This window comes from Bos javanicus, chromosome 1 (assembly GCF_032452875.1).
Source record: "Bos javanicus breed banteng chromosome 1, ARS-OSU_banteng_1.0, whole genome shotgun sequence".
NCBI classification, from domain to species: domain Eukaryota; kingdom Metazoa; phylum Chordata; class Mammalia; order Artiodactyla; family Bovidae; genus Bos; species Bos javanicus.
The window spans coordinates 110,643,107-110,669,391 of record NC_083868.1 but is presented as its reverse complement, the minus strand read 5'-3'; the positions used below and the strand labels follow the sequence as shown (position 1 = coordinate 110,669,391).

Here is a 26,285-nt window from a genome sequence, read left to right as displayed (position 1 = left end):
GTGAATTCCGGGAGTTGGTGATGGACAGGGAGGCCTGGCGTGCTGCAATTCATGGGGTCGCAAAGAGTTGGACACAAGTGAGCGACTAAACTGAACTGCACTGAACTGAGGGGCACGTGCTGCGTCCTTGTTGCAGCGTGGGTGATTCTCATTGTAGTGGCTTCTCTCTTTGTGGAGCAAGGGCTCTAGAGCATGTGTGGGCTTCAGTAGCTGTGGGTTGTGAGCTCAGTAGTGTGTGGCGCATAGGCTTAGTTTCTCAGAAGAACGTGGGATCTTCTCAGATCAGAAATTGAAGAACCCATGCCCTCTGCATTGGTAGGTGGATTCTTAACCACTGGACCACCAGGGAAATCCTGCCAGTAACATTCAAATCAGGCAAACACCTTGTTCTTATTTTGCAGGGATATTTAGAATGAAAGCACAGTGATGAATTCATTCTCCTCTTGACCAGTATTTCTTGGTGTACGTGATCTCCTGATAGTTCAGTGACATGAAAAGAATAGAATGGAGAAATTTTCTAACTGGATAGTAACAGACTTCTAAATTTCAAAGTTTCCAACATAAAAGGTGTTAAATCTGTTTTTATATAATCTTCGGAGGGTTTACAATAACTAAAGGTAAAACCCAACATTCTAAAGAAAATGGAAAGTATTTTTAAAAATTAAGTATATTGCACATATCAGAAAGAATGATTAATTTTCAAATTGAGTAACTTTTAGCTCTTAGAAAAGTGGAATAAGTTAAATGAAAATTACAAAAAGACACAGGTTCAGGTTGACTAAAATAATATGCTAGGTGAACATTTTTAATGTTCTTATTTTTTCCAAACTACTAGTTATTATTAAGAATGTTTTTCTGTTAAAATAATGATCTGACTAATAATTTATATGGAGTGTCTGGTGAAAACCTGTTAACCATCTATGTTTCATTAAATCCTTACACAAAACTGATGCTTGAATGAATGAATGAGTCTACTCACAAAACAGATGGCAACTTTTGTCATCAGAAATCTCTGCCTTTTCCTAGAAATCTATATTGAACCAGCAGGATACCACCCAGGTGACCTCAACTCTCCATTTTAGTCAGCACCATCAGTATTCAATCTTGGCTCCAACAATAGCTTTGGCCCAAGTCTGCTAGGGAAATCCATTTTTTTAATGCACAAATGCCATTATGGATGGCAGGATTGACTACATTTCAAAGGTTAGACTAGGACTAAATTAGATAATTAATGCTGCTTCAGAATACTATGGACATTATGGACTGATACAGCTAGTCTTTATTATTTACATTTTACATGTAATTTGTAGTATTTTAAATTCTTGAAAAAACTTATACATCTTTAAATGCTATTTTTATTGTGTTCTAATTTTGTCATCATTTTACTGCTTATTTTTCAAATGTTTTCAAAATATCTATGATTTTTATATGAAAGTGAAAGTCACTTAGTTGTGTCCGATTTTTTGTAACCCCATGGACTGTAGCCCATCAGGCTCATCCACGGAATTCTCCAGGCAAGAATACTGGAGTGGGTTGCCATTTCCTTATGAAAGCTAAAAGATCACAAATTGGGAGTATTGGATCTGATTTATTTTAAAAAGTAGCACACTAGAAATTTTGAAAGTAACCATATAACTAGACACGATGTAAATAAAAGTTTGTGACTGACGAATAAATGTAATTACTGGTTTTATTAATGCTTTTAGTAGTAGGTACATTGCATGGGAAAAAGCAGTCAGGTGGAAATAAAATCAAACCCAAAGTTGTAGAGTTCAGTGATTTTGTTGCCTTACTAAAGGCTCATTTTAAACTAGTTTTCTGATTATTTAAAAAGTATCTACTAGAACATAAAACTTTGAGTTTGCTGTGGATAAAGAAAAGGAGCTTATAATCTCTAAGGTGGTAAGGAAAAGAAGCTTGAGCTTTAGCTACTCAGATGTAATCGTCTTTACCTATGGAGCCCAAAAAGAACTTTCAAGAGATTAGTGAACTATGTCTTTGAGTCACTTTGCTCATCTTAAATTATCCTCTCATTTGGTTAATTGCGATCAGGTTTAATCACCTAGCCTGCAACAAAGTGTTCTTCATGCTTTGTATTTTCCCTGACATCATTTCCAACCTGTCTCTTGCAAAGGGGTGATGAGGAGTAGCTGTGGTTTGCCTCAGTTAGCTCAGCACATCTGCTATTCAGAGTAAAGTGTCTTTTGAGAATGGAAATTAACTTTTGAAAATCTGTAAAATAGATATTAAAAAACAGTGTGAAATATAGGTATACTTCACTTTATGTAAAGAGGGAATGGCAGCCCACTCCAGTATTCTTGCTTGGAGAACCCCATGGATAGAGGAGCCTAGCAGGCTGAGGTCCATAGGGTTGCAAAGAGTTGGATATGACTGAAGCAACTCAGCATGCATGCATGTGTATAACTCCAATATTCCAAATCAATCTATATTTGAAATATTTTAGACTAATGCTTACTTTCAAAGGATTCCTATTGTGAATCTTCTGTAAATTGTTTGAAATACACTTATCCTTTAATTTTTCTTCTTTGTAAATAAATCCAGAGTCTGTCATTTCTGAAATTTTCAAGCCAACTCCCCAAATCTCTCACTTTCACAACTCTTCAGCCACATTAAAACTTCTAGTATTTACTTTTTTTTGTGATTCTCCCAACCATTACTGACTTTGCTTTGTTTTATACCCTTGATACTGTAGTTAATAACCTTATATATTTAAATAGCTTTTGAGATATAAATTACAAACTACAAAATCCACAACCTTTTACGTGGATAATGTAATGATTTTTAGTAAACCTACTGAGTTGTGCAACCATTACCACTTCCAGTATTAGAATATTTGAGTATCCCGAGGAGACCCTCATGCCATTTGCAGTCAGTCTCTATCTTTACCACCAATCCTAGGCAATTACTTATCTTCTTCCTGTTTTTATAGATTTGTATTTTTCTGAACAATTCAGTTACATGGAATCCTATAATATGTGTTCTTTTATATCTGATATCTTTCGCTGATATATTTGGTATTCATCTATGCTGTATTTTTTTCCTTTTCATTGCTAAATGGTATTCCATTGTATGAATTTACCCCATTTTATTTTTATTAGTTGAGAGACATTTGTTAGCATTTATTAGTTGAGAGACATTTGGATTCTTTCTGCTTGTTGGTAGAATACTGTTACTATAAACATTCACATACTTTGTGTGGATGTATGTTTCATTTCTTTTGAGTAAATACCTAAGTATCAATAATTCAGAACTACTGAGTTGTAGAGAACACACTGGTCATAGCAAACACCCTCTTCCAACAACATGAGAAGACTCTAAACATAGACATCACCAGATGGTCAACACTGAAATCAGATTGATTATATTCTTTGCAGCCAAAGATGAAGAAACTCTATACAGTCAGCAAAAACAAGACCGGGAGCTGACTGTGGCTCAGATCATGAACTCGTTATTGCCAGATTCAAACTTAAATTGAAGAAAGTAGGGAAAACCACTAGACCATTCAGGTATGACCTAAATCAAATCCCTAATCATTACACAGTGGAAGTAAGAAATAGATTTAAGGGCCTAGATCTGATAGACAGATTCCCTGATGAACTATGGACAGAGGTTCGTGACATGGTACAGGAGACAGGGATCAAGACCATCCCCAAGAAAAAGAAATGCAAAAAAGCAAAATGGCTGTCTGAAGAGACCTGACAAATAGCTATGAAAAGAAGTGAAAAGCAAAGGAGAAAAGGAAAGATACATGCATTTGAATGCAGAGTTCCAAAGAATAGCAAGGAGAGATAAGAAAGCCTTCCTCTGCGATCAATGCAAAGAAATAGAGGAAAACAATAGAATAGGAAAGACTAGAGATGTCTTCAAGAAAATTAGAGCTACCAAGGGAACATTTCATGCAAAGATGGGCTCAATAAAGGACAGAAATGGTATGGACCTAACAGAAGCAGAAGATATTAAGAAAAGGTGGCAAGAATACACAGAAGAACTATACAAAAAAGATCTTCATGAGCCAGATAATCATAATGGTGTGATCACTCACCTACAGCCAGACGTCCTGGAATGTGAAGTCAAGTGGGCCTTAGGAAGTATTACTACGGACAAAGCTAGTGGAGGTGATGAATTCCGGTTGAGCTATTTCAAATCCTGAAAGATGAAGCTGTGAAAGTGCTGCCCTCAATATGCCAGCAAATTTGGAAAACTCAGCAGTGGCCACAGGACTGGAAAAGGTCAGTTTTCATTCCAATCCCAAAGAAAGGCAATGCCAAAGAATGCTCAAACTACCGCACAATTGCACTCATCTCACACACTAGTGAAGTAATGCTCAAAATTCTCCAGGCCAGGCTTCAGCAATACATGAGCCGTGAACTTCCAGATGTTCAAGCTGGTTTTAGTAAAGGCAGAGGAACCAGAGATCAAATTGCCAACATCCACTGGATCATTGAAAAAGCAAGAGAGTTCCAGAAAAACATCTATTTCTGCTTTATTGACTATGCCAAAGCCTTTGACTGTATAGATCACAATAAACTGTGGAAAATTCTTCAAGAGATGGGAATACCAGACCACCTGCCCTGCCTCTTGAGAAACCTGTATGCAGGTCAGGAAGCAACAGTTAGAATTGGACATGGAACAGCAGACTGGTTCCAAATAGGAAAAGGAGTACGTCAAGGCTGTATATTGTCACCCTGCTTATTTAACTTATATGCAGAGTACATCATGAGAAACGCTGGACTGGAAGAAACACAAGCTGGCATCAAGATTGCCGGGAGAAATCTCAATAACCTCAGATATGCAGATGACACCACCCTTATGGCAGAAAGTGAAGAAGAACTGAAGAGCCTCTTGATGAAAATGAAAGAAGAAAGTGAAAAAGTTGGCTTGAAGCTCAACATTCAGAAAACTAAGATCATGGCATCCAGTCCCATCACTTCATGGGAAAGAGATGGGGAAACAATGGAAACAGTGTCAGACTTTATTTTCTTGGGCTCCAAAATCACTGCAGATGGTGACTGCAGCCATGAAATTAAGAGACGCTTACTCCTTGGAAGGAAAGTTATGACCAACCTAGACAGCATATTAAAAAGCAGAGACATTAGTTTGTCAACAAAGGTTCGTCTAGTCAAGGCTATGGTTTTTCCAGTAGTCATGTATGGATGTGAGAGTTGGAGTATAAAGAAAGCTGAGCGCCAAAGAATTGATGCTTTTGGACTGTGGTTTTGGAGAAGACTCTTGAGAGCTCCCTTGAACTGCAAGGAGATCCAACCAGTCCATCCTAAAGGAGCCCAGTCCTGGGTGTTCACTAGACACACTGATTTTGAAGCTGAAACTCTGATATTTTGGCCACCTGATGCGAAGAGCTGACTCATTTGAAAAGACCCTGATGTTGGGAAAGATTGAAGGCAGGCGGAGAAGGGGAGGACAGCGGATGAGATGGTTAGATGGCATCACCGACTCAATGGACATGAGTTTGGGTAAACTGGGAGTTGGTGATGGACAGGGAGGCCGGCGTGCTTCGGTTCATGGGGTCGCAAAGAGTCAGACATGACTGAGCGACTGAACTGAACTGAACTGATAGTAAATTGATATTTAACTTTTAAGAATCCTCCAAACTATTTTGCAAAGTGGCTGTACCTATATTCCTACCAGAAATGAAGATTCTACTTTTTCTTTGTTCTTGCCAATAGTCATTCTCAGTTCAGTTCAGTTGCTCAGTCATGTCCGACTCCTTGTGACCCCATGAATCACAGCACACCAGGCCTCCCTGTCCATCACCAACTCCCGGAGTTCACCCAGACTCACGTCCATCGAGTCAGTGATGCCATCCAGCCATCTCATCCTCTGTCGTTCCCTTCTCCTCCTGCCCCCCAATCCCTCCCAGCATCAGAGTCTTTTCCAATGAATCAACTCTTCACATGAGGTGGCCAAAGTACTGGACTTTCAGCTTCAGCATCATTCCTTCCAAAGAAATAGCCATTCTAGAAGCTGTGAAATGGTACTTCATTGTGTTTTGATACGTGTTTCCAAAATGACTGATGGTGTTGGGCATCTTTTCATGTGTTTATTAACCATTTGTATGGTTATTTGCTGAAATATATTAAAATATTTTGTCTATTTTTTCACTGGTTGGTTTTATTGTTATCAGATTGTAAGACTTCTTTGTATGTTCTGGGTACAAGTCTGTTATTTGAAATATGATTTGCAAATTTTTCTCCCAGACTGTGGCATATCTTTTCATTTTCATAATTGTGTGTTTTTGAAGAATGAAAGTTGTTATTTTCAGTGGAATACAATTTAATCAATGTTCTCTTTTATGGATTGTGCTTTTGGTAATGTATCTAAGAACTCTGCTTAACCAAAGGTCACAAGATTTTTTCCAGGAGTTTGTTCTAAAGGTTTTAGAGTTTTAGGTCTTAAATTTAAGTCAGTGATCCATTTTAACTTTTGTGAATGATGTAAAGTAAGGATCTAAATTCATCTTGTTTTCATGTTCAATTGTTCTTTATAAAGGACTTTACCAATACTCCAGCTACTTTTACCGCTGCTTATTTACCCTTAAAATCCTCATCTTTATACCTACATATAGGTTGTTAAACACCAGGTCCTCAATTTCCCCCATACTATTCTAAATCTTCAATATTCTGCTTAAAATTCTTTGTGCTACTTATCTCTCAGCAGCTATGTGTCTTGCCTTATATATTTCATGAAGAGAATTGAAAGTTATCAATACAGGCATATTTCCTGTGACTCAAATGATACTTACGTTTCAAAGCCCCCCCGCCACCAAGTTTCTGGTAGTGCCCCTGGCAAAAGTAGGTTGGTTTTAAATTGTAGGATAAATTTAAATTATAAAAACTCTGTCTCTGCGTTATGATTTCCCTTATCTTACTTTGGGATAGTCACTGGCATTTGGAGGATCTGAAAGGGAAAGTCAAATTGGGAATATACATTGTAACTGCCATTTAGAAAGACATTTTAGACTGCTTTAATTACACAAGCAAGACATTGAAGATTAAAAATCAGGGTGTATATGAAATTTTTTAAATTAATGAAATAAAAGCAATGAAGATGAACAATTTAAACAATAGAAATTATTCTGTCATGAAGAAACAAATTTTAACTTCTTTTTAGATTATGTCATAAGAGATACATTTTCAGTAAAATTTCTTGGATTATTTTGTAACCCATTCAATGAAGAGGCGTTCAAAATTTGAATACATTGGGGAGAAAGATTTAAGTTTCTTGCTGATTTGACAAAAGCTGCTAACATTGCTGAATATAGCATAGAATCATGGTATGCTATTTCAGGACATCTGAGATAAACTGGTTTATGAGTTTCATCATTTCAAATATAATTTAAGATGTCATTTTCTGATAAAACTTGAAATTCCAAAAATTTATCGTATATGAAAGGTTTTCGTAAGGATTTTTCCAAATTTGACAATGCTTAATATTTAAATGATATTTCCAATAATGGACTATAAAGCTAAAAGAATCTTTCTAAATTACCACTGAAAATAAAACTAATGGCCATGCTAGATGAAAAGCTGTATAATTTTTATATTCTCTCTGCATAAAGTATTATTATACAGTGGTTCTCATATGAAAAGGTGCTTGTAAAGCATGTAGCCAAAAATTGTAGGCGATAAGTATTATAGAGCTGTTACTTAAAAGTTATATCCTGTTTCGGTATTTTGTGATATTGATGGGATTTATTAACTTTTACAATTGTTTTTATAATGATTTTTCTCAATCTACAAATAAGTACACACTTTTAAACCTAATTTTTGTAGTCATCTTTTAGACCAAAGCCATCCTTCTATCCACACTGATCATGTAAGATCTAGGCTCTACAAAATGTGATGGAAATGCTCTTATTTAAGAAGGTTGAATTTTCTGTTTCCTGCCCTTTTCCCTGCAGAAGCACATGCATCCACATCCAGTCTTTCTTCTATTAAATATCTCTCTAGGCCTTGACCCCCAGGTACATTGCTTGCTCCCAGCACCTTACCTTGGGCCCATTAGTCCCTTAATCTTTACTTAGTTCATACTTCTTGTCTCTTTTTCTTACCACTTACTGGCTTTATGTTCAAAACCCCATTCTCACTATTGGGCCCCTTGATTTAGTGATCTATATGGACTCTTTGTTTGATTTTTTGTTTTTTAAATGAGGTTTGAGTGATTTACAGTGTTGTGTTAATTTCTGTTATAAAGGAAAGTGACTCAATTACCTATATATATATGTATACATTCTTTTTTTGTATTCTTTTCCATTATGGTTTATCTCAGGATATTGAATATAGTTCCCTGTGCTATTTTTATCTGTTCTAAAGCAATAGCTTGCATCTGCTAACCCAACCTCCCAATCCATCCCTCCCTCACCCCACCCTTTCCTTTGATTTCTTTTTTTTGAAATCAGCGTCTCTCTTAGCTCTGAGGTCTGCATGCTGATTGAGGATCCCCTGTGGCTTTTGGTCACTCACATGGACCTTAGTAATTGACCACACAAAATGACACCACCCTTCTTCCTAACAAAGGCTAATCTTTCAGCCTTTGTTTTACATCTGTCCTTTCTAGCTCTTTGCACAAGAGGTGATCACATCTCTTGCATGTGTTTTAGTCTCTGTGACTGCACTCCTACTCAGCTATGTACACACTCCGATGTCTCCCATCCTAACAAACTATTCTACTGTGGATTTTCTTCTTTCTCTCCTGTTGCCTCAGTCAAGGTTCTTGATTGCTGGTACCACATAACTATTTCCTCATTTCTGCTTTACTGCTCAGTCTTTTCCTACCTGATATCACTGAAATCACCAAAGGCCTCCTCAATACCAGACATAATGGACTTTTTAGCCTTTATCTGAGGACTTAAATACTGACCACTACTCTTTCTTTAAATTCTCTTACCCCTGGCCTTTCAGACATTATCCTTTTGGTTTGTTTTTGTTTTTGTTTTTTGACACACTGATTGCTCCTATCTCATCTCCTTTGAAAGATTGTACTCTGTTTTATTCCCATAAATACTGGTGTTGCCCAGTATTTTGTCCTCAGTACTTCTTTACTTCTTACTTCTTTATCCCTCAACTGAGTGATTTTTTTTCAATCATTCATTCATTCATCAGTATGTGTTGAGTATATACTATGTGGTAGGTACTGTGCTAAGTGCTAGGGAGACTGTGATGAACAAGACAGATACACTCTCTGCGTAATAGGTCTTAGTCTACTTAGAGAGATAAATATTAACAAAATAATTAACTGCCATGGCTTCAGTCCTCTTCTTTTTCTGATAACACTCGGATCTGTCTGCATCTTGCTTGATTTGTTAGGTAAACGTTAGCCAGGACATCTGAAGTAATAAAAATCATTGGGATGGCAAAACACATGTGGTTACTTTGAGTTGTGGCATTTGATGAAGCAGAAGCACTGGATCAGTCACTTAAAAGGTTTCACTTATTATTACCCCATGTTTTACACTGCCTATAGGGCCATAGCACAGGAGAATGTTGTCTACAAATTTGAGATTCTCTTTTAGGCTCAGTGACTGAGTCACTTTTGACTTAATTTTCTTCAAATGTTTGCTGTTAATTATAAGAGGATAGTTAGCTATCTTTATTTATAGTTGAAAATAATAACACAGTGGAAATGAACTGGGATGATCATATTACCTCAGTCTTTCTGGAATATCCCATTTATATGTTATCTCAGCATAATGTAGATAGCACCTCCTTTCACTTTCAAAATTGTCTCCATTTGAACTGTAGATTATATGGTTACTGTAAAACCATTTTTCAAAGAAATTTTTTTAAAAAATATTTGTTATTATGCCTGCTATTTTTTTAAATCCTAATTTTTTCTTTACTACTTTACAGTCAGAGATTGATGGAATACAAATATTTCTGGACTAAGACTCTTGCATTACTTGCTTTTACTAAAAGGGAGCTAAACAGCATTAAAAATGAAATATATGATCATTTTAAAAACTGGACTTCACTGAAGAGAGAAGTTTTTCTACAAATTAAATCAATAAGTGAAACAGCCTTGACAGGTTTGTTAAATATATTTAAAATATAACCATCCTTCTTTTGTAAATTGCACATCATAAGTAATGGAATAATGATATTTCATTTTATGTGATGGGAATTATGATTAATTTTAAACCTATTATTTCTTTAGATGACCATTAAAATCTATTCCAGTCCCAAAATTCAATAATTATAGGCCTGATCTAAGATAAGCTCTGATATGTCAGTTTTGAACAGTGACTAGAAGTCTGGTTATCCCTGTTAAGTGTACAAATTTGTATTTTAAAACTTTTTCTTCTGTTAATGACTGATCAGATTAGATCTAATTAGATCAGATTTCCCACAGATAACAACTATAAATTCTGGACAAAATTGCTACTTGAGAACACTGGAGAGTGACCAAGTCTAAACACATGGAAGAAACATTAAAAAAAATTGAAAGAAGGTCTGTTACTGTGGAGAAGGCAATGGCACCCTACTCCAGTTCTCTTGCCTGGAAAATCCCATGGAGGGATGAGCCTGGTGGGCTGCAGTCCACGGGGTGGCTAGGAGTCCGACACGACTGAGCGACTTCACTTTCACTTTTCACTTTCAATTGAAATTGAAAGAAGAAAAATTGAAAGAAGGTCTGTTACTGTGAAGAAGGAAATGGCAACCCACTCCAGTGTTCTTGCCAGAATCCCAGGGATGGGGGAGCCTGGTGGGCTTCCGTCTGTGGAGTCGCACAGAGTCGGACATGACTGAAGTGATTTAGCAGCAGCAGCAGCAGCAGCAGCAGCAGCAGCAGCAGCAGCTAATTACTGTTTGAAAAAAGCCAATCTAAAAAGGCCATACACTGGATGATTCCAACTATATGATGTTCTGGAAAAGGTAAGACTGTGGAGATAGTAAAGAAATCAGTGGTTGCCAGGATAAGAGGGAAGGATAATAGGTAGAGCATGGAGGGTTTTAGAGCAGTGAAACTTTTGTGTGCTACTATAATGGTGAATATGTGTCTTTATACATTTTGTCAAAACCCATAGAACTACATCACTGAGAGTGTACCCTTAATGTAAATTATAGATTTATGATAATGATGTGCCAGTGCAGGTTCATTAATTGTAAAAAAAATGTACCACTCTGGGGCAGGATGTTGATGGTGGAGAAGCCATGCATATGTCGGGGGCAGAGAGTACATGGGAATTCTCTGTACTTTCTGCTTAATTTTGCTATCAATTTAAAACTGATCTAAAAAAATATATTATTTTTTTAATTAAAAGAAGAGAATAGCACTGGTTGAATTCCCTGTTTGTTGTTGTTGTTTGTTTTGGTGTTTATTAAATGACTGTTAGATTGAGGGCAGTGTACAATCTAATCCATGCAGGGAAGCTAAAACTTTGATAAAATCTGTTGTCTTTTTGGTTTGAAAACTTGTGGACAGCTATCAAGGCAGCCCTAGCTTTGAGAAGTGCGAGGATACCCTCAAAAAGAGATAGAAAGAGAGCTCAACTTTCGCTTATAAATTCTTCCCAGATCTCTGGCTTATCCCTGAAACAGACTTTAAACAGCTCATCTAAGGTTAAACTGACATTACTGCTACTTACCCTAAGGGGAAACAGTCTTAAGTATTTGAGTTCAGCCAAGTTAACTACTTGTTAAGGCAAGACTACTAGAGTGGGTTGTCATGCTTTCCTCCAGGGGATCTTCCTGACCCAGGGATAGAAACCATGTCTCTTGCATTGCAGGCAGATTCTTTACCTACTGAGCCATTGGGGAAGCCCACTAAAACAAAGCAATACCAAAAAAAAAAAAAAAATCAATACTCTAGAGGAGCATAATAGAATCCAGCATCTCCATAACATAACATCCACAGCATTTAGGATAAGAAATGAGAAGATGCCTTATACTCAAGAGTAGACAGTCAATACAGACCAGCCTTGAACTGGACTAGATGACATAATTAACTGACTAGGATTTCAAATCAGCCATTAACTATATTCAGTGACATAGAGGAAAATAAGCTAATAATGAATGAAAAGATAGAAAATCTCAGCAAAAAACTACTAAACATTGGAAAGTCAAGAATTTAAAAATATAATATCTAAATGGGAGAATGGCATTGAAACATGTAAAATATCATGCATGAAACGAGAGGCCTGTCCAGGTTCGATGCACGATACTGGATGCTTGGGGCTAGTGCACTGGGACGACCCAGAAGTCTGGGAAGTTTACCCCAGAGGGATGGTATGGGGAGGGAGGAGGGAGGAGGGTTCAGGATGGGGAACACATGTATACCTGTGGCGGATTCATTTTGATATTTGGCAAGACTAATACAATTATGTAAAGTTTAAAAATAAAATAAAATTTAAAAAAAAATCTACTGGATAGACTTTTATATCATATTGTGATTACCAAAGAAAGAATCAGTGAATTTTAAGATAGATCAACTGAAATTATTCAATTTGAAGAAGAGAGATATACATTGAAAAAAATGAACAGGAAAGGATTAAAATATACTATAAGTAATAAATATCAGTAAATATGAAATTCCTTTTTCCTTTAAATTGAAAAATGTCTACGCTCATTTAAAGTAAGAATTATAACACTATACTCTGGGGCTCATAAAGTATTTTCATTTAAGTTTTAACATGACAACTGGAGCATAAAGAACAGAAGGATGGGGTAATAGATCCATATAGTTGCACGCTTTTGTATTTTATGTGACATGGTGCAGTATTCAATATATGTAGACTAAGAAGTTAAGGATGTATAATCTCTACATCAACCACTAAAACACCAAAAGCTATTAAAAAGCTAATAATAATGGATAATTAACATCACCCAACTTAAGATTTATTATAAAATCACAGTAAACAAGTCACTGTAATACTGGCATATGAATCAACAATAGATCAGTGAAACAAAATAGCCTTGTAAATGACACCTGTTGATATGACCATTTCACTTTTGACAAGGCACCAAAACAATTCAATGGGAAAAGAAAGTCTTTCAACAAATTGTGCTGGAACAACTAAATACTGATGTGGGAAAATATACTTTGACTCCTACATCACATTGTACATAAAAATTAATTCAGGATATATCAGAGTTAAATATAAAAGCTAAAACAAGGAACACCAAAATATCTTCATGAATTGATAGTAAATAAAGTTTTCTCAGAGGACAGAAGTAAGAACTACCAAAAAAATTGATTAATTAGACTTCATCAAAATTAAAAACTTCCACTCATCAATAGATACATTAGGAAAATGAATAGGTAAATCTCAGACAGAAAATATTCAAAAAATCTGTGACAAAGGACTGCTGTCCAGATTACATAAAGAACACCTACAAGTCAATAGTAAAAGGACAAACAATCCAATCAAAAATGCCTAAAAGATTTGAGTAGAACACTTTACAAGAAAAGATATACCAATGACCAATAAGGACGTGAAATGGTACTTAGCATTGTGAGTCATTAGGGAAATGCAAATTGAAACCAGTGAGATACCTGTACATACCCACTAGGTTAAAGTGAAAAAGACTTGACGGCAGCAAATTTTGGTGAACAGGGCAACGGAAACTTTCATACAACAACAAAAAAAAACTTTCATACAAATTGATCAAAGTATAAAATGCTATAGTCACTTTGAAAAAAGATCTGATAATTTTTTAATAAAACTAAAGATACGTCTGTCTGATAACACTGAAATTCTTCTCTTTGGAATTTATCATGTCCCGCAAATGAAAGCATATGTTCATAAAAATATTCAGTAACTTTATTCAAGCTTTATTCAAAATAGCCTTATGGTAAAAGCCTAGAAGTACATCACTAGAATGGATTATGTAAAAATAAACAACAACTGAACAAACAGTGGAATATAAAATGGACTATAGTAATGCAGTAACCTGGATAAGCATCAGAAATATTATGCTGCCTGAAAGTAACCTTATACAAATAATTGCATATTGTAAGATTCCATTTATATGATGTTCTAGAATAGGCAAAACTGATTTACAGTTGGGAAAAAAGACAGAAGCAACACTAGTTATCTCAGAGGGGAAGATTGACTCAAAGGGACATGAAGGCACTTTTTGTGGTGACAGTAATGCTTTCTATTTTGACAGAGGTTTGGGTTACACGATGGATGCATTCTTCAAAACTAATCTAATGATACATTTGAGGTTTGTGCGTTTCTTTATAGGTAAAATTCCATTAAAAAATTAGAAATCTATATTTAATGCTAGTTAATAATGTGTTTAGGGAATCAAATATATTGACTTATCTTGAAATGCATAAAAATGTAAGTTGAATAGATGAGTAGCTATGTGATAAAGCAAATATAGTAAAATGTTAATTGAAGAATCTAGGTGTTGTGTATATTTGGTTCAATACTTCCAACTTTTCTGTGTATTTTAATTTTTTTTTCATTAAATGTTAGAGAAAAGAAAGCATCCTAACTGTATAACAACTTCAGCTAATTTTATTATATGATGTGTGCCTTTAGAGGTGAATTGTGTATGATAATAAAGTACTCCTAAATTTTTTACTTAATTTTGAGGATTAAATTTAGACAAATACAGATAACTATTATAACAACCATGTTTTCAGCTGCAAAACTAACAATTTTTAACATTTTACTTTAAAAAATATATAATTGTTTATACTTTAATATGTATGAAAAAAGAAAAGTGAAAGTCACTCAGTTGTGTCCGACTCTTTGCGGCACCATGGAATATACAGTCCATGGATTCTCCAGGCCAGAATACTGGAGTGAGTAGTCTTTCCCTTCTCCAGGGGATCTTCCCAACCCAGGGATCCTGCATTGCAGGTGTATTGTTTACCAGCTGAGCCACAAGGGAAGCCCAAGAATACTGGAGTGGGTAGCCTATCCCTTCTCCAGGAGATCTTCCCGACCCAAGAATCAAACTGGGGTCTCCTGCAATGTAGGCAGATTCTTTACCAACTGAACTATCAGGGAATCCCAAATATTTAAAGGTAAATGGAGAATCCCATGGACAGAGAAGCCTACTGGGCTACAGTCCATGGGGTTGCAAAGAGTCAGACATAACTGAAGCAACTTAGCACACACGCAGAAATCCTACTGGCAGGGCTCTTGAGTCAGAGAGCCAAAGTTCACATACTGACTCTACCACTTACAAAATCTCTGGACCTCATTGTCATCATCTGTAAAATGCACATGCACACACACACCACAATATGCCTATGACAGTAAAAATCAAGATATGTCAGCTTCTATTATTTTATTCTTTTTATTCTAAAGTCTATGTTCCTTCTGTTGTATTAGATTTTCACTTATCCTACAGAAATGTTCATTTGGTTGTCTTGTAGATTTTCTCCTAAATAGTGGAACAAAATTAATGCTCTTCACCTATAGTTTAAATATATGTATATATATGTGGTGTACTGGTTTAGTCGTGCAGTCATGTCCAATTCTTTGTGACCTCATGGGCTGTAGCCCACCAGGCTCCTCTGTCTATGGAGATTCTCCAGGCAAGAATACTGGAATGGGTTGCCATGCCCTCGTCTAGGGGATCTTCCCAACCCAGGTCTCCCGCATTGCAAGTGGATGCTTTACCATCTGAGCCACCAGGGAAGCCTTTCTCTCTCTCTCTCTCTCTCTGTGTATATATATTTATATATATATATCTCCAAAGAAAATGAAAACACTAACTCCAAAATATATCTGTACTCCCTTGTTCATAGTGGCATTATTTACAATACATGCAAACATGTCCAAGACATGGAAATAACCTACGTTTCTGTTAACAGGTGAATGGATAAAGAAATTGTGAGATATATATAACACAATATTATATATCATATAATATTATATATTATAAATTATATATATACATATGAAGAAGAAGTGAAGTCGCTCAGTCGTGTCCGACTCTTTGAGACCCCATGGACTGTAGCCCGCCAGGCTCCCCTGTCCATGGAATTCTCCAGGCAAGAATACTGGAGTGGGTTACCATTTCCTTCTCCAGGGGATCTTCCTGACTCAGGGATCGAACCCGGGTCTCCTGCATTGGAGGCAGACGCTTTAACCTCTGAGCCACCAGGGAAGCCCATATATATTTATATAATTGGATATTATTCAGCCATAAAAACTGAAATCCTGCCATTTGGAACAACATGAATTGACCTTAAAGAGGTTATGATAAGTGAAATAAGCCAGAGAAAGATAAAAACTGTATGATCTTCTTATATGTAGAACCTAAAAAAACAAAAAATAAACAAGAAAAGCTACTAACCAGATGCATAGGAAAGAGATTAGATTTGTGGTTATCAGATGTGGGATCGAGGGGAGGGAGAAGGGGAGTTGAAGTAAGACTGTTAAAGTTTAACACTGCTCTCTGATATGTAGGAAATTTGTTAAGAGAGTAAATCTTGAGAGTTCTTATCACAAGGAGAAATTGTTTTTCTTTTTATTGTATCTATATGAAACTATGGATATTATTAAACCTATTGTAATCATTTCACAATAAGTATAGATTAGACCATCATAGTGTATACCTGAGACTTACACAGTGATGTATGTCAGTTATTTCATAATTAAAATTTGAAACTAAATATATATGTGTATGTATTTATTTAGATCCATACAAATATGTTTAACAAGGTATTATTTTGAGATATAGTTGATGTACAATATTATATATAGTTTCAGGTATATAACATAGTGATTCACAATATTTAAAGTTTATATTCCATTTACAGTTATTATAAAAAGTTCACTATATTCCCTGTGTTTTGCAGCATATCCCTGTAATTTATTTGTTTTGTACAGCCCAAGTGGTTCTTGATAAGAGTGATAAGGTTTTTGACAAGGATGCACAGCAGAGGAAAGATAGTCTAGCCTTTTCAACAAAGGCTGGATGGTTCTGGGTATCAAAGACTTTGATCTGAACCTCATACCTTATATAAAAATTAACTCAAAATGAAACATAATTTTAACTGTAAAAGATAAAGTTATTAAACTTTTAGGGAAAAAGGAGAATCTTTGTAACCTCACATTCTTAGACTGAAAAGCATATACATAAAAGGAAAAACTGATAGAGTGGACCCCAGCAAAATTAAGAACTTTTCCTCTGTGAAAGACCCTGTTAAAAGGATGGAAAGGCAAGTTACAGACTGGAGAAAATACATATCTGGCAAAGGGCTTTTATCTAGAATTTATTTTTTTTTTAAACTTCCAAAGCTCTACATCAGAAAAATAGTTCAGTTAGAAAATGGGCAAAATACATGAGCAGAAATTTCATTGAAGAAGATATGCAGGTGGCAAATAAGCACAGAAAAAATGTTTAGCATCATTAGTCATTCAGTTCAGTTCAGTCGCTTAGTCGTGTCCAACTCTTTGCGACCCTCAATAACCTCATATATGCAGATGACGTCACCCTTATGGCAGAAAGTGAAGAGGAACTAAAAAGCCTCTTGATGAAACTGAAAGAGGAGAGTGAAAAAGTTGGTTTAAAGCTCAACATTCAGAAAACTAAGATCATGGCATATGGTCCCATCACTTCATGGGAAATAGATGGGGAAACAGTGGAAACAGTGTCAGACTTTATTTTTGGGGCTCCAAAATCACTGCAGATGGTGATTGCAGCCATGAAATTAAAAGACGCTTACTCCTTGGAAGGAAAGTTATGACCAACCTAGATAGCATATTGAAAAGCAGAGCCATTACTTTGCCAACAAAGGTCTGTCTAGTCAAGGCTCTGGTTTTTCCAGTGGTCATGTATGGATGTGAGAGTTGGACTGTGAAGAAGGCTGAGGGAAATGCAAATTAAAACCATGATGAGATACTATGAAATATCTCTTACAATGTCTAAAATTTTAATTGAGTATAGAAGTGTTGGCAAGGAGAAAAGAAACCAAATCACTCAATATTGCTGGTGAGAATGTGACATGGAATAGCCATTCTAGAAAATAACTTTACAGTTTCCTCTAAAGCTAATAATGCACTTAACACATGACCCAGCAGTTGCGCTTTTAAGCATTTATCCAAAAGAAATAAAAATCTAAGTTCATGAAAATACCTGTACATGCGTTTTCATAGCAGCTTTATTCATAATAGCTCAAACTGGAAATAACCCAAATGTCCTTCAATGAATGAACAAACTGTCCTTTGTCCATAACATGGAATACTACTCAATAATAAAAAATAAATAGATTATTAATACATGCTCAAGGGACTAGGCTGAGTGAAAAAAAATCTAGCCTCAAAAAGGTTACATATTATAAGTCTATTTATATAGCATTCTTGAAATAAAATTCTAGAGAAGGAGAACAAACTAGTTGTTGCCAGCGATTACAGCTGGTGGGGATAGGAGTAGGTGTGGCTATAAAGGGATAGCAGGGTAACTTTATGGTGATAGAATAATCCTGTATTTTGATCGTATTGGTATAAATAATTATATAAACCTACATATGTGATAAAATTGCAGAGAGCTACGCATATGTGCATGTGTGTGCGCACACACACACAAATAAAGGTGTGTATAGATGGTCAAATCTGAATTAATTCTGTGGATTATACCAGGATCAGTTTCTTAGTTTTGATAGAGTACTGTAGTTATACACAATGTGAGTATGGGAAGAGGAGGAATAAAAGCAGCACAGGACCTTCCCATACAGTTCTTTATAACTTCCTGTAAATCTCTATTTCAAAATAGAGGTGTTTTTTTTTTTTTAATCTATATAGTGTTTTATGATCCCTTCGTTAAATAGTCACTATTTTAATTCACTATTCCATGTCACATTAAAATAGAGGTGTTTTTTTTTTTAGTCTATATAGTGTTTTATGATCCCTTCATTAAATAAATAGTCACTATTTTAATTCACTATTTCATGTCACATTAAATAGTAAATCTAGCATTTCAGAGTTTTTAAATATTATTTAATATCAGTATGCCTTGGTGATAAGGTTATATATAGAGGTTTCCTAAAAGCTTATTTACTTAACATATTTTTATGATACTTTGACTAAGCTAACAGGACTAAGAACAACAAAAAAGTCTTATCAAGGCAAATAAATTGTATGAGATTAGTTTTGATACTAATAATTATACTTGCATCAGGTAGCAAATTATATCACACCTACTTTAAAGCTTTAAAGTAACTTTAAAACTAAAAACATCCATTGGCTATAAACTTGGACAATATTACATTTTATTTTATTTTTTAATTATTTATTTTTGGCTGTGCTGGGTTGCTACACACGGGCTTTCTCCAGTTGTTGGTGAGCTGGGTGCTTGAGCTTCTAATTGCAGTGGCTTTTCTTGCTGCATAGCACAAGCTCTAGGTGCATGGGCTTCAGTTGTCGATGCTCACAGGCTCTAGACTGCTGGCTGAGTAGTTGTGGTGCATGGGCCTAATTGTCCCACGGTGTGTGGAATCTTCCTGGACCAGGGATCAAACTCATGTCCCCTCTATTGGCAGGTGGATTCTTTACAACTGAGCCACGAGGGAAGCCCCACAAACATTTTAAATAATATACTTCTTTTTTCAATAGTAACTTTTGTGATCCACACTTTTCGTAAGATTGATGAAATTAGAGATAGAATAGGCCTAATGTGCTTATCCTATTTAAAATGTTTCCTTCTTTTAGATGTGTGTATTTACTGCCTTACCAAGTCTGACATTAAATAATTTAGGGCTCAAAATGCTTGCCTCTGAAGTGAAGGGAGAGGTAAAATAAAGACATATGTGGTATATTAGAAACTATTAGAAGCTTTGCTCAATAATGCCTTTACTCATTTAGTAGATATTTATTGAGCTTCTGTTAATTCTATGATATTGTAGTAGAAATTATAGGAGGAATAAAAAATGAATAAGATACTGTTGTTCAGTTGCCAAGACGTGTCCGATTCTTTGTGACCTCATGGATTGTAACACACCAGGCTCCTCTGTCCTCCACTAACTCTGGGAGTTTGCTCAGATTCATGTCCATTGAGTCTATTACCCCTGGCCTAAAATAACTTGCAGTCTAATAGGAGACCACATGTTTACATATGATCAATGCCATAGAAATGGTGTAATTGGTGTAACATATCTGGTCAGGAAACATTTCAAGGCAGAGGTAGCACATGGGATAGTGAAAAGATAGGGAAAGCATAAAGTGGGTACAATGACCAGAATAAGTAAATCATAATTTCTGAATCCCAAATTGGGACACATAACTGACAATTATGAAGTTGTATTAATGACAAAGGTAGGATTGAGTATTTGACACCAGGATTGCCATAGGTATAGGGAATGTATAGTTTGCCAAGGGTGAGTTAATTGACCCCATTGTGTTTACTCTTCTAATTCCATGTTAGAAACATTGTGCCTCCTATTAGTTTTTAAATCTTGCTGTACTTTTCCATGTGTCAAAATATATTTCACAAATGAATTTTATTGCAGATTCTTATTCTTTTAATATCAAATAGAAAGTCACATTGACACGAGTAGTTATTTTAGAGACAGATAGTAGTGTACACTGAGAGAGTCAGCTGCAAACCTAACCAGTATCATCCTGGCAGACGATAAATAGGTCACAGCATGTGTGTGCTCCTCTGCAGTGTCATTCTGACTTCATCTTAGATAGATATGCTTAGGGTACGGTACAATTTATTCAGCCATAAGAAGCCACCTTTATGGCTACAAAAATACCCAGGAAGATTTTTTTTAGGCCTGAAGAAAAATTGCAACCTCCTTGTTTTCTTCAACTGTATTCTTTTAAAGACTCTATGTACTGTTAGTAGTTTTCCTCACACAAATGGCAACATACCCATAAAATTTCAGAAGCATAGAGCTAGTCTTAGGGGAAAAAATTCCCATGTAAAGGAACCCCCTGGAATATAATAGACCCCCACTTATTTGGTCTCTGCCAAATTCTTTATCTAGGTTTTCCATTTTGACTAGGAACAAAAGTGAAGAAGGTGCCAGACCCCTTGTGTTCATGCCCTTGGTCTACCTTAAGTGCCACTTTTTCTTCCAGATGTACTATCTTCCCACAGAAAAACATTTTGCTTTTCTCTCCTTAGACCATTCCTGATCCTACTCATCCCCATCCCTTGGGGCATGCTCTCTTCTCTCTGCTCCATTCAGCATACTGCTTTATTTCTCTTGTAACCTTTTACTGGCCATGTTGCCTCTGCAGCCATGTGTATCCCATAGAAGTCTACTTCTCGTCTTCACTGGCCCATGTGGCTACTATTTCTGCTCCAAGACCAGTAAACCAAGCCGCCTTTCTTTGAGACCCTATCACACCCTAAACCAATCACATAGTCCAGGATGAGCTAAACAAGGAAGAGAATGCCACGTGAACTCTCTAGAAAAGCAGACTGTCCAGATTTTTATGTAGATCACATCTTCTTCAATTCAGTTAATTGTGGTTGTACAAATTTTATAGTATTTTTTATTATTATTGCATGTGTGTTTATATGTTTTAATGGTGATTTAAGGCAGCAGTGCTGAAAAGACTGATGGAGAGCTTGATAATTATCATTCTGACAGATAAAATGTTCTATGAATTTCTCACAAAATTATATAAAATTAGCACATTAAAATCTACATAATGCTGTGAAGGCATATTTTTATTAAACTTAATCTAAGTAGATAGAGTAATAAGAAGTGATTGCTATGATGAAATTCTAGTCTCATTTTGAGTGGAGAGTGTTATTAGAATCATTAAGATATACTAACTAATACTTTCTGCCCATAAATTTATTAGTTTTAAACACTGGTTCCTTTTATTTCTCTCCAACCCACCACCTTTCTTCATAATTTGTGTAGAATATAGCCTAGTTATCTCCCAGAAATTCCTCACAACCAGCTCATGCTAGCACATTTAAATTTACTTTTCTGAATCATGTTGCCAAGAAAACAATTTAATTTCAATAAAACCTAGAACATTACAGAGATATTATGCTATTTATTCATATGAGTATTTAAAAAGCAGGCAGGATTGTCATTTAACACAATTTAAAGGCTTTAAAAAAACTACTAAAAGGTTTCCTGTATCATTTTGCAATACAGTCTTTTTTCTCCTTTCTTTTTCAGAATGACTACTAAATTAAAACTCAACTTTTTGGTTATACTCTCTATACTCTCAGAGAAGTCATCTTGGCTTTCAACTATCAATTTTCTAAAATAAAATAATCATTTTTTTAAAAAAATGTTTTATGATCCAGTGTTGTCTATTTGTAAACTTTGAATTTTCTTTACAGAGATAAAGATGCTAAATAAAAGTTTGACAGTGTCCCAGAGAAACAATGTATGCCTTGAAGAGGAAATGAAAAATCTGAAGTTGTTGTCAGATGCAGCCATATTGAGATCTCAGCAGATTCAGACATCCAAACAACAGGAAGTAAACTTGCAAACCAGATGCCATGACTTGCAAAAGGAAGTACTAGGTAAAAGAGAATTATGTTTTGCTGTCGTTAGCAACTAGCTGTAATAAGGAAATGTATAAATTTTTATTTCTCTTATAATCACAACAAAAATCTTGTTTTAACTAGTTTGTGTTATGCTGCTGCTGCTAAGTCGCTTCAGTCGTGTCCAACTCTGTGCGACCCCATAGACGGCCGCCCACCAGGCTGCCCTGTCCCTGGGATTCTCCAGGCAAGAACACTGGAGTGGGTTGCCATTTCCTTCTCCAATGCATGAAAGTGAAAAGTGAAACACGCTCAGTCGTGTCCGACTCCCAGCGACCCCATGGCCTGCAGCCTACCAGGCTCCTCTGTCCATGGGATTTTCCAGGCAAGAGTACTGGAGTGGGTTGCCATTGCCTTCTCCAAGTTTGTGTTATAAATATACCTAATTATTACTATGCCAATAACTGATTCTGTTATAAATGTTTGCTATCACCCATTCCTAATCTGCCATTTAGAGTGGCAAGTATTAGTGAATACAATAAAGACTTTTCAATTACAGTGAGATTTCAGGAAAATAAAGTAGGAGTTGCTTTTGTATATCATCCCCAGTGGGTGGTGGTTTAGAATACTGAAAGACTATACAGTATATGCTGTTATATAAGGTAAGTCCAAATTTTTAGATGTTCCTTCATTTTTCCAAATGAAAAGATTAAAAATTATGTTTTGAGAGCCTTGGACAAGGTTTTAAAGTGTTTACCTTAGAACATTGAGTATATCAGCAGTAAGTCTATGGGGATTTGTACTTTTTCCTGAAGGCAGTAAGAAATCATTGACAACTGGTTATCAGGAGAATGATACAACACAAGAAATATTTTAGCAAAATTAAACCGTTAGCACTGTATGGAGGTGTTCCGAACATCAAAGAATTGGAGTCAGATAGCCATTTAGAAAACATGTTTGCTGGTAACCTAGTCCCTAGACCAACCATAAGACACTGAAATGGGGTAGAACATAGAACACTAACATTTTTTTAGGTGGTAGCATGTACTAGGGGCTTTCCAGGTGGCTCAGTGGTAAAGAATCCACCTGCAATGCAGGTGATGCCAGTTTGATCCCTGGGTTGGGAAGATCTCCTGGGGAAGGGATAGGCTACCTGCTAGTATTCTTGCCTGGGAAATCCCATAGACAGAGGAGCCTGGCAGGCTCTATGTTGTTGTTTTTGTTTAGTCACTAAGTCCCGTCCGACTCTTTTGCGACCCCATGGACTGTAGCCTGCCAGGCTCCTCTGTCCACTGCAGTAAAAAGAAAAGTGAATGCTGCCAACAACTTTGAAATCTTACATGAGATGGACATATTATTAGAAAAATATATCTTACCATAACTTACTCAAAAAGATTAAATGTTCCTATAACTATTAAAGAAATCAAAGCAATATTTTCTCACCAGAAAAAAGCTAGATTATATTTTACAAGCAATTTCTGCCAACTTTGAAGGAAGGGAGGATCCTAATTTTATACAATATTTTCTAAAAAACTGAAAAATTGGAAATATTTCCCAACTCATCCTATAAAGCCAGGGTAAACCTGTTACCAAAATCAAGACAAAAATATTAAAGTAATATTATAGATACATTTATGTTATAAACATCAGTGTAACAATTTCAACTGTATATTTGATACTTTCAAAATATTTTGAACCACTTGAATATATTCCTCATTGATAAAATTAAATAAAATTATGTAAAATAAAACTCTTAATATGCCATTCTGTTATTTCAGACTTCATAGAGGAGGACAAATTTAGGATGGATTTGCTAAAACATACATTTCATAGTTATAAATAACTCTTAAAAAATGCAGTCCCCCCCAAATTAAAGGTTATTATTCTTATCTCTCTTTTATTTCATCATTTAATCTGATTTCTGCTGCTGCTAAGTCGCTTCAGTCGTGTCCAACTCTGCGACCCCATAGATGGCAGCCCACCAGGCTGCCCCGTCCCTGGGATTCTCCAGGCAAGAACTCTGGAGTGGGTTGCCATTTCCTTCTCCAATGCATGAAAGTGAAAAGTGAAAGTGAAGTCGCTCAGTCGTGTCCGACTCTTAGCGACCCCATGGACTGCAGCCTACCAGGCTCCTCCGTCCGTGGGATTTTCCAGGCAAGAGTACTGGAGTAGGGTGCCATTGCCTTCTCCAAATCTGATTTCTAAGATAAGCCATTTCCTTAAATGTTTTTGTTTCTTGAAAGAACAGTAAAACATTAGAGAATGTGTCTTATATTGCATGTAACAGGCAGTTAAGGGTTAAGTCAAGTAACTACCTTTCTATATTTGAAGAAAAGAAGTAATTTACTGACATAAGACAAGAGAAGAAAAGGAGAACATTTTCACTAACTAGGAACCCTCTCTGCCAGTCATTTGACTAGCACATGACTGAAGCGACTTAGCAGCAGCAGCAGCAGCAGCAAGCATCTTTCATCTAATCCTCATAGTATTCTAATGTGTACACGCAGTCCTATCCAATTCTTTGTGACCCTATGGACTGTAGCCCTCCAGGCTCCTCTTGTCCATGGGATTCTCCAGGCAAAAATACTGGAGTGGGTTGCCATTTCCTTCTCCAGGGGATCTTTCTGTCCCAGGGATCGAACCCAGGTATCTTATGTCTCCTGCATTGGCAGGCAGATCTTTACCATTATTGCCACCTGGGAAGCCCCATTCTAATGTGTAAGCTTTTATTATTCTTATCAGACATAGAGAAGTAGGCCATGGTCACACTGCTAAGATTCAAACTCAGGTCTCTGTTGGGCCAAAGCTTGTTAGCTCTTTAATCATTTCACTCAGTTCCAAAAAGGCATATGAAAACACTGAACTCCTTTTCTGTGTTAAAAAAAAAAAAGGGGGGGGGGATGAATTTCCACCCTCCACTTTCCTCTTACAAAAACGGACCATTAGCTTAACAAGTTTTCTAAGAATTAAAGCTAAGGAAGTGTTTTCCAAAATTGCCTGACCATAAGAATATCCAGAACTGTGGAAATTTGTGTGGCAAGATAATAAAGGGACCTATTGAAAGTGTATATTCTTGCACATCAGTTCAAACACATTAAGTATCTCCAAGATTCTAAGATGCTGTACTCTTAATAAATGCTCAAGGTGATTTCTGTGATGAGGCAAATTTTGTACTAGTTTGAAAATAAGGAAAATAGGAAAAAGCATGTTCACATTTCAGCGTAGTAAAAAAAATAGAAAGGCTTATTTTAAAAGGAGTGTTTGTCACTGGTTCCGCCATCATTTGGCTTTTTAAGATTCTCATGTCTGGTCTCTTCACTCTTTACTCAGATTTTAGCCTTACAACGGGAGAGTCTCTGCTCTTAACACTTTGATGAAGGCTGGTTAACTGTGAAGCTGATGTGCTGAAGAAATTATTAGGAATGAAAATTGTATAGCAGTAGTAAAAAAGATGAAGAACCAGGATGCTTAAATTTAACTTCAGGAGCCAGAGTAGGCCCGTCCCCTCAACCATCAAGGATACTGGGGTGCCAGGTCCTGGGGCTTTCCACCCTCTGCCATTTGAGAATTTGTACTTTTTAAAACAGAAAAATGTATATTATTTTTATTTACTTTTTTTGTAAGTGATTTTCCATCTTCTTTTGAGGTTTAGGGTTATTCTTTGTCTGCACTGTTTACAATAATCGTTTCACTCTGATTCATCACTTGTTGAGGATCCATCAGTTCATGGGAGGCATTGCCATAACAATGTTAATAAAATGTTTTTTTGTTTGTAAAAAACATATATATAAAATAAACAGAATAGATTAAAATAAGCATTAGTGAGATTTCTTAGTTGCAAGTACTAGAAATTAATTATCAAAGGATTTTATTGAAAAG

General features: G+C 36.0%; 1 protein-coding gene and 1 non-coding gene across 4 annotated transcripts in view; one reads left to right on the top strand and one right to left on the bottom strand.

The window, feature by feature from the left end:
* Positions 1 to 26,285, top strand: part of LEKR1 (leucine, glutamate and lysine rich 1) — a 214,911-nt gene that overhangs the window by 64,500 nt on the left and 124,126 nt on the right. For all 3 annotated transcript variants that reach the window (XM_061417727.1, XM_061417712.1, XM_061417718.1), the window contains 2 exons: positions 9,888 to 10,063; positions 22,260 to 22,445. In XM_061417727.1, coding sequence (XP_061273711.1) covers positions 9,888 to 10,063; positions 22,260 to 22,445 — 362 coding nt within the window. The remainder of the gene's footprint in view (positions 1 to 9,887; positions 10,064 to 22,259; positions 22,446 to 26,285) is intronic.
* Positions 16,037 to 16,109, bottom strand: TRNAW-CCA (transfer RNA tryptophan (anticodon CCA)). Its single transcript has one exon. It is a non-coding gene; the product is annotated as a tRNA-Trp (tRNA).